General features: G+C 37.9%; 1 protein-coding gene across 1 annotated transcript in view; it reads right to left on the reverse strand.

Moving 5' to 3' along the window:
* Window positions 1-5,321: 5,321 nt before the first annotated feature.
* Snca (synuclein, alpha (non A4 component of amyloid precursor)) overlaps window positions 5,322-9,961 on the reverse strand; it is a gene marked incomplete at its 5' end in the record, with an annotated part of 108,731 nt that continues 104,091 nt past the window's right edge. Inside the window, 2 exon segments of the mRNA XM_013517311.1 lie at window positions 5,322-5,922; window positions 6,924-7,007. Of these exon segments, the coding sequence (XP_013372765.1) occupies window positions 5,890-5,922; window positions 6,924-7,007 (117 nt within the window). The 3' untranslated portion in view covers window positions 5,322-5,889.

A 9,961-nucleotide genomic window follows, 5' to 3' on the forward strand; every position in this document is an offset into this window, starting at 1 on the left:
TTGGCAGCCTGTTGAGATTTGCCTCAGCTATCTCCATAGAGATTTGGATAAAGACTTAGTGATCCAGTAGAATGTTCTAGAAGCATCTGTCCAGTGTTCTGAGTGTGGCAATTTTTACAAAAGAATTAGCTTTTCATTAGGAAACATTGAACAACAATTCTGTGCTCTGCTTAGTTCCTTAGACTGAGAAAAAAGGATTCGGGGGTGAAGGGCAAGTTCTCCTTGTCCTACCTCTTCAGATAGCTAAGTCTAAAGAGAGATGTGCTTTAAAAATGGTGTGTATGGACTTGGTGGATTTCTTCTCTTACTGAGTTATTAATTTTTTGGGCTTGGTGATATTGTGCTAACTATATCGAAGTATAGAAATATTGAGTATTAAATAATTAAAAATGTTCCTATAGCTATTAGTGACTAGTCTCTGCCTTCAGTCACTAAAATGTCTCTACCATCAGCCCAGTCCTGATTACTATTTTACATTAAAAGAAGATACAAATGAATACATCTGAACATTTTAAAGCGTTATTACTTATCTTTAAAAACACAGCATACTCTGCTGTTATCAGTATCACTAACATCATCAATGACTCTTCACCATTTACTGCCATCCACCATCCAAAGCTTTTTATGTATGTTAACTAATTTACTTTGCCTAATAAAGCTATGAAACACTTTTGTTATAATACACAGTTTTACAGTGAAGGAAACTGTGAGACCTAGGAAGTAGGTAACTTGCTCAGAGTAGTCCAGGTAGTGATAAAACTGGGAATCCATCCTGCATACCTTAGTTTTAAACTCCCAGCTCTTCTCTGCTACTCCTGGCAGCCTCATTAAGCAAATGTCACTGACTATTCTAGGTGGAATCTTGTGTTGTTTTATAAGATAAATATATAGCCTTGCTACTACATTTGTTTAGATTTAACTTTACCGGAGATCAGCTTAGCTTTGACATTTATAGGCATGGGTTAGCCTTCATCTCACTGCAAGATATAAAGCAACCTGGTATTTAGTTTACCTGCAAAAGGCAGTTAGGAAGCCCTAGAGGAACCTAATTAAAATGCAGCACATTTCCAAGGCACCATATCTGGCTGTGTTGCCATAGAAACCATGGGAACGTCTGGTCAATGACCTTTGAGGGAATCTGAGGATACATTTTCTTAAGGCTCCACCCAGTACATTAATCTATAGCTGCAAGCTCAACACATGGAAATTCTCTTATGTAATCTTAGCTGAGTTTAGGACTAAATTATACTGGAAAAACTTACCAGAGACTCTAGAGCTTTTTGAAGGAATATATTTAACTACTTCAATATAGGATTTAAAATAATTAAAAATCATGTATTAATGGCAAATAAGTAGTAGAAGAAATCTTAGCCATATAAGAAACATTAGGAGGTAAAATCATACTTAGCAATACTTTTAATGTCATAGCTATTGTATTATATTTGGAATTCTTCTAGCCAAGGCTTACTTAAAGGATAAACCACAGTATTATATATCAAAACTACACCCAGAAAATCAGACCTTATTATGAAATATTAAGGTGCTAATATTATTTATAAATACAAGGTCTTAAATAACACCTTTACTATCTAATATATTTGTAAATTCAGTAATCTTATTGCTAAATATGTATAATTAAAATTCCTAGTTTTAATCTTAATTTGTATTTTCTTTGGCCATTTGGTTGAAGCCAAGTACTACAGTTTAACAGGAAAAAATAACAAAGCCTGACTCACTGTAGACTGCTGTTATTATTAGAACAACATTTTTATTTTGTACTGAGAATAAGTAACTTAGCTTTATCATCAGGATATGCATAATTTAATTACAATGAAGTATCTATCAGGGGCTAATTTCTCCTAGAATTAGAATTACATCTTCAAATAGGTAAAATTCACTTATAACACACATAGACATCAGAAGCTAATAATTACATCTAGAAAAGTGAAGCTACTACCTCACCCCTCAGACTTCTGGAAGGTTCTCTTACACTAGAAGATGACATGATGCTATATGGATTGGAACTCCTGGCTCTGCCACATACTAGCTAGAAGTTCCTTAGCCTGTTTGCTCCTATACAAAATGAGAATAATTATTGGCCTCTTAAAGTGATCATGGGAATTAAATGGGCTTATTATTGATAAATCTTATCTATTTTGATACAAAATATTTTTTTAAAAAGTATATCCAAGTGTAGCTGGCCCTGGTGCACCCTGCCCTGCCTGAGGCAGGAAGAATTGAGTGGAATCAACCTAACTGGCCTTGAAGAAGTTGAGGTAAACACTCAAGAGTGTTTTCAGTTTGGTGGACAGAGGGCACCTGTCAAGTTACAAAAATATAATTCCTTCTTCAGAATGGATTTGGATAGCACTGTCTGTGAGAATTGATTGTTGTCTTTGAGATTTGGATGTTGACATGCATATTTAATCCAATAGCAAAAAGGAAAATTTATTTTTTCTTCTACATTTTTATAGCATTCAGAATTTCCAGAACGCTTTACTTCTGCCACCAGAATGTGTGTGTGTGTGTGTGTGTGTGTGGCACGCACGTGTGCATGTGTTTTGCAGTGACTCATATTCCCATTCTCTGCAGATAATGACTGCATATCCTTTTATGGAGGCTTCATCGTGAAAGCATGAAAGATTATAAACTCAGCTCTGGCTCTTTCTCCCTCTCCAGAAAACCAGGAGCTGGAGCTGAAGGTTCCAAACTTGTAAACATAGTTTGGTCTTTTTGCTGAGCAGTTTGGGGACTTAGAGAACACGATAACTCAAAACACAGCACTTGGGAATACAGTGCATTTTACACTGAGGGGAACTGAGAAAATTGCAGAAGCAGAAGGATCTCTCTGATGTCCTCCCTCCTGAAGACCCTTGAGTGACAGGCGTCCTGCCCCGTACACAGCAGGCAGGACTGCTCCACAAGGAGGCCAAGAAGAATCTGAACAGTTAAGTCTGGCCACATCCTCCCTCCCCTGCTGCCTCCAGGTTGCTTCCGTTAGGTCCCGTCCCCTGTTGCCCAGCCATACTTCCACACAGCTGTATGTTTTTCATCAAACCTAAGTATATAAAAGTATAGTCCCTGGATCTTTGGCTCTTGCCGCACATCAAACTTTGGTGAAATAAGTTTGTTGCACTTTGGGCTTGTCCATCTGTCTCCATGGTAGGAATGTCAGCCACCACCCTCATGATGGATGAGGAAAATACTCTTTTCTCTCCTTCACATCAGTTCCCATCCAGAAATCCACCAAGAGGTATTTCATTAGAACAGAATATGCCCCTCTCACACGGGAAATCCCACGGTGCTCAGGAGCTCTGTCAGAGGCCGGGTCACAGAGGCTGGGCCACGGGCTAAAGTTATGAGTTTTAGGTAATCTGTGCCAGAAATGCAGCAGAAACCATATGAAATACATCTCACAAGTAGCAACTTTCCAAATGAACCACAAGTGGAGGACAGAGAGTTGCCCCTCACATGTGTGGAGACATTTTGAAAAAGATACAGCTTTGAGCTCCGTACCACCCAGCAGATTGCTCTGCTGCCACTGTGAGCCAAAGCCCTCCAGGAATGGTTCAGCTAAGTCCCCTGTGGGGTCATAGCTCAGACATGGGCGACATAAGCCTGCAAAATAAAGTCGGACCAGACGAGCCTCAGGCTACTTGTCAGGTGAAGGCCTCAGGACAGCAAGTGAGACACTGCTCCTGGAATGGCTTGTGTGGCTCATGGAATATTCTGTATGAGGGCTGGGTGGGAATTAAACTATTAAGACAGAATAATTCACTGCTCACAAGTAACTTCCAGAACATGTTCAGAGAAGCAGCACCTAAAAGTAGAATTTTAACCAACATAAACCCTGACGTTCAAGTTCACAGCTTGCCTGATCTCAAGCTGCTTTTAGACTCTGGTGTCAGTCTAATTTTGTTTGCTCTTCATTATTTAATACTCTGTTATTTTTAAAATGTACCTGTATTTCAGGTAGATTTAAAGTATAATTTAGTGACCAATTTCCAAGGTGTCTTGACATGTACTATGTGCCCAAACAGTATTTATTTATTTTTTTGTTTGTTTGTTTGTTTTTTTGGTTTTTCTCCAGTACCGGGAACCAAACTCATGACCTTGCGCTTGCCAGGCAGGCGCTTTGCCGCTGAGCTAAATCCCCAGCCCCCCAAACAGTATTTAAATACAACAAAAGACTTACCGCTTCTTTCCGGTAGGAGACCTCACAGCGGCTAGCACTCTAGTGTTCTTTACAATCAGGTGCAAAAGAAACTTTCTCCGGTGACTGTCTTTATGATCTTGCATTCCCCTCCCCTGTCAGTGCCTGTTATATACCAAACCACTCACAATTACACATATACTGCTAGCACCTCCAGAATATTATTTCTTGGAATTGTACTTTCTACAAGTAACTTAAAAGTGACTAGGCCATTTTTCTTCTGAATAATCAAACATCTTAAACAGAATACTTTCTCAATTAACTTATACAGTTTTTTCATAGCCAAGTGTACTGGCAGCTTCCTAGGGACTTAATAGGTTTACCTCACCTGAAAAACTTTCCCTAATGAAGTATACTAGGATTACTATATTAGTAGAATTTAAAGACATCCATGAGATTTTTCATAAATCTAGAGAATTAACATTTCTTCTACTCTTGTATTTCCCAGAGTTGTTTTGTTTTGTTGTTTTCCTCTTTCTTGTTGGTTATTTTGTTGTGTTTTGTTGTTTTGTTCCCTTTTTGTACTGGAGACTTAATCCAGTGCATGACTCTTGCTAAGCCCAAGAAGTGTTTAAAAGCATTTCTTGGTATTGGTGAACAGTATTTCTGATTATTTAAAAAGAAAGGGGGAAAGCCAGGCATGGTGGCACACGCCTGTAATCCCAGCACTCAGGAGGCTGAGGCAGGAGGATCATTGCGAGTTCGAGACCAGCCTGCACTACAAAGTGAGCTCAAGGCCAGTCTGAACTGCATAGTGAGACCCTGTCTCAAAAAAAAAAAAAAAAAAAAAAAAAAAGAAAGAAAGGGGGTGGGATGGGGAATATTGAAGAACCTCTAACATGCTAGCGTCTTATGAACATCTAAAGAAGATGTGGTCCAAATCATTTCTCACCCTTTGCTGCACGGAACCATCTTTTTCAGTATAGCCTCTTAAGACAAGACTGCAGATTAGAACAGACTTTGGGTAACGCTGATTCAGGGAAATCTGAGCATAAGGTTCTCAAATTCCTTCTTCAAATAGCTGTTTAGAACTTTAAATTTAAGTCTGTTGTGTCAGTATTCCATATTGTTTATAAACATAATTGTATTATTGAGATGGGACAAAGCATATTTTGTAATGAGATAACATTTTATTTTAATTTTCACCATTATATACAAACACAAGTTAATAAAACACATCACAAAACAGTAAAATTTCATAGTTAGTATTTATAGGTGCATAGATTCATGCGCACATCTTTTTGTATATTATATATTTGAACAAATTTCACAATATATCGTTATTCTTAGACAGAATCATTAAAGACACCTGAAATTTTATAATATATGAGAGGAGATCACTTACAACTTCTCAACAACAGCAACAGAAAAATAGTGGAGATTTAGAAATACGTAGTAGTCACTTGGGTGTTTTTAATTTGTTTTAACGTTTTAGATTGGAAGCCACACTATCCACAGCACACAGGAGGCTGCTACCATACATTCACTTCAGTGAGGGGGAGCACCGAAATGCTGATGGGGCAGGTACAGAGACTACAACCACTGCTGATGGAAGACTTCAAAACACACCGTAAAACTCTGAGGAAATGTCATGACTGCGCACACTGGAACTGAGCACTTGTACAGGATGGAACATCTGTCCACAGCTCTCAAGGAAATGGGAGCAGAAGTATTTCTTAGGCTTCAGGTTCGTAGTCTTGATAGCCTTCCTAACATTAGGAAAAACAAAAACATTCAGCACTCATTGTTAGCGGAAGTGTTCATTACTCAAGGATTTAGAGCAAATGATACGGGACATGGCGCAACATCCTGAGTTAAGTTCATACTCATAGCAATTTTGGAATGACTCTGCTGTGTTATTTTAACTTTATAGTTTGTCTTACCTATCACACAGAAAACAAATTATGTTAGTCACCAAAGTTACGGCACCTGGCTTCTACTTCTAGATTACTCGTTAGCAATCACATGATACAGTCCTGTCAAACCAATCAGTTGTGCCTCTTTGGCTTTCAGTGCATTCAAACCTAAACTGGAGACCTAAGTCAAACAGCTCATGAAGCTTCTTTCACGGCTGAGACACTCTAACTCTTAGAAACAAATTAAGACACTTAAAGATACATATTCTCTCCTTTTACTTCCCCAATTGGAAATTTTGTCTTTGCCTATGACTTCAGTAATTACATCTATTCTCTTCCAGAGCCGAAGTCCTCAATACAATATTTAGATAACACTTACAATAAGAATACAAATGACCTTAAGTAAAGGGGTCAGGTAAGACCTCCTTAAGAATATCTTTTTAATAATATCAAGCTTCTACATAAATACAAACTTACCTTCTTTAAAACCTCCAGCTGATTTCCAAAAGCCAAGGTTGTCCCAGTGTTCTACAGTCTGTCTTTGACCTTAATCATCTCTGTACCCTTAATCTATCACTATTCTGTTTCACATGCTTGAATCATGATCACTCCCCATTCCTCAGACCATCCACACACACAGACATCCGTGCCTTTGTCTCTGGTCCTTCTTTCTAATCGAAAGCTCTCCCCTCTACCGCCCAGATCAACATCGCCTCTTAGAGAAAACCTCCTGACTGACTTACACAAATCCTAAGAAGGGGAATCTGACCCTGCCAGGTCTTCAGTTCTGCTTTTAGGAAGACCAATTTCTGCTCCTGAACTTTATTTTTGGAATTTTATGTGTATAAATTTACCTCAGAGGGCATTTCATAGGCCTCACTGTCAGGCTCCACAGGCATATCTTCCAGAATTCCTTCCTGGGGAGATCCTTCTTCACTCTAGGAGGTAAATTGGGAAGCATAAAAAGAATGTGATGAGGCACCATCTTCCATTTGTGAAATATGTTTTCAAAAAATTCTTATCTCTATATGGGATATTGGCAGAAATGCTGTAAAAATGACACTCGTTGATATTACAGATGACATTCTAGCTAGACAATGCCTTTGAGAAGACATTGTGACAACACGGTCACTAGCCCTGAAAAGGTACCAAGTTTTTGTCCAGGAAACTATCTGGGAAATAATCTCAGGCTATACCCAAAGATGTTTCATAAAATCAATATTAATAGCAAAAGATTTTTAATTCAATACTGAATAGATGATGAAAGTCAAAAATTTATTCAAATACTCAACAGATGATTATGAAGACATGTATTATTATGATCCAAGAATTATGTAACAAAAGGAGAAACTATGGTACAATGTTTAGCAGGATATAAAGTGTTGTATATGTTGTGGATACAATTTAAGTAGAATTCAAGTGCAAAAATTGAAAGATTGAAAAGAAATAACAAATAGTGAAAATATTTTGTTGGGGATTTACATATGTTCTCCTTATTTTTCCTGAATTTTAAACTTGTATAATTATGTCATGTAAAAACATACATGTTTTATAATTTATTTTTAAATGCTGGCAAAAAACCAAATTCCTTTATGAAATTTAAAGATTGAAACTATATGCAGTGTGTTCAAAATATATACTGACTGCTTAAATTTAAAAAGTTTATTATAGTAAAAACACATTGCCATTAATTCCCCTCAAAACATTCCCCCTTGCTTTGAACACACTCATTGCATCATTCTTGTCACTTTCTGAAGCAGCTCCTGAAGTTCTCTTTCAGTAGTGTCTTAATGAGTTATGATTAAAAAACAAAAATGCAGCGAATGTTGCTGCTGAGCACTATCTAAGGGTAGAGCAAGCTCATAAAAACACTAATGAATGTCCTCATTTATCTTATGCACTGGATCTGACACTATGTGAGTCTGGCTCTTCCCACAACTCAAAATGACTATGACAGGTAAAATTTTCAATGGATTTAGCACATCAAGGCAGCCATTACAGTGCAACTAAGATGCTCCCATAATAGAACTTATAGAACTCCTTATATTTGAAGGAATAAAGTCAAATAACATGGCCAAATACTTCCAGAAACAGGATGTTACAAAATTCAGTCTGAAATGGTCATTATTCTTCATGAAACTTTTTGTTGCTTTGCATTTATTCCAACAAAGTTATTAAAAAAATGGAAGTTCACTGAAAATTCAAAGAGCAGAGACGCAAAAAGAGCCCAAAGAGTGCTCAAAGAAATCAAATGGTCCCTTGGCTTATGTTTAACGATTTGTCTGATGTAAATAACATCTCACCTGCTTTCATCATGGGACAGACTGACAGGTAGACAGACAGATAAGGAAATGGCTGATAGTGAAAAAAGACCAGATGGAAGATCAGGTTTACGGGACCTGGGCTGATTTATTAGGAAGCTAATAAATCATCCTACCGTGTCTAATCTTTTTATATATCGGGAAAGTCCAAATTATTTTGAAATAAAATAAATACCATTCCCAAGCCTCTGCCTTCTTTCTAAATGTGGAACAGAGGTTTTGTTTTCATAATAATTTGTGTCTTAGTATAATTGTCTTGGTTACTTTTCTCTTGTTGCTGAGACAAAATACCCAATGCCCAAAATGAAGGAAGGAAAGGTTTATTTAGCTTACAGTGTGTGGAGGTTTCAGTCCATACTTGGCTGGCTCTGAGGCAGAAGATAGCAAAGCAACAAGAGCAAAGGGGGGAATGGCAGCCGAACAGCAAACAGCCAGAGCAAAAAGGAGGAATGGCAGCAAGCAGCTTCTTTCCCTCCCTTACATTGTAAACAGGCTACCCCCACCTAAGGGGCGTGTAGCTCTCACATAATTTCCATGCCCTCCTCTTCCACAGGCTCAGGATGTATACAAAGTAAGTATCCTGGCTTCCTGCTGAGTCACTTAGCCAAACCTCTAGACTCCCCAAGTTGACACAATGTTTCAACCGTAACAATAATAAAGCAAGGTTCTGTTTTGTGGTGGTTAGGCACAAGGGTTATAGTGCCTTAAGATTTGAGTTCAAATTCGAACTTTTCTAGATTACAGATCTTTTGTGATTTTTGGGCAAGTGTCATGTGCTTTTTCTAAGCATCCATCACAATTAGACTTGGTGGTAAAACGAGCCAGTAAGATCTTCATAAGTGGGAGAAATAAAGGCCATCACTAACATTTCCATAGGCATTAACATAACTATTGGTAGAGTCAACTATGAAGGAGAGAAGGCAAATTCCTGGCTCCAGGTAGTGTTAAACTGACATGTCGGGATCTGACTGTGTTGTGCGATTTGTTGGCAGGCTTTGATGTGCACTGGATTAGTCAGTATGGCAGACCTGGCCTGTCTGTTGTTGAGTCTCACAAATGAGTTGCTCCTGTCTAACTAGGACCAGTAAATGTTCCCGATGTGGATGTGCAAGTATCTTGGGGGTATCAATATATGTTCTTCACGTTCCGCCAGGTAATGCTGAAGGATAGTTGGGGATTTTTGACTACACAGATCATGCACTAGGCTCAACTGAAATTTTGTGTTATTTTATAAATAATCCTTCACTTAAGTTTCAAGTACATAATGATTACTTATTTTAAAAACAATACATGAATTTCTGAGCACTCTTTTCTGTAATGGGATTAAAGTGGGATTTTAAAATGGGATTCCAAAGACCTAAAGTTTATAACATAAAATATATACCATTTATTCTAAACTAAATATATGTGGAGCAGGACATTCTTCAGTTACTATTTTGTATATTGCTGGGGCCTGACCAAGCCATGACTGTTGGGTTCTGGAGGAAGTCTAGCATAAGCAATGTAAACCCCAGGATCAATACTAGGTGCTTTGCTGAGATATGGGTGAAGGGAGATAACATGATGGCTTA

Source organism: Chinchilla lanigera, unplaced genomic scaffold (assembly GCF_000276665.1).
Source record: "Chinchilla lanigera isolate Chin_1 unplaced genomic scaffold, ChiLan1.0 scaffold00004, whole genome shotgun sequence".
NCBI lineage: Eukaryota > Metazoa > Chordata > Mammalia > Rodentia > Chinchillidae > Chinchilla > Chinchilla lanigera.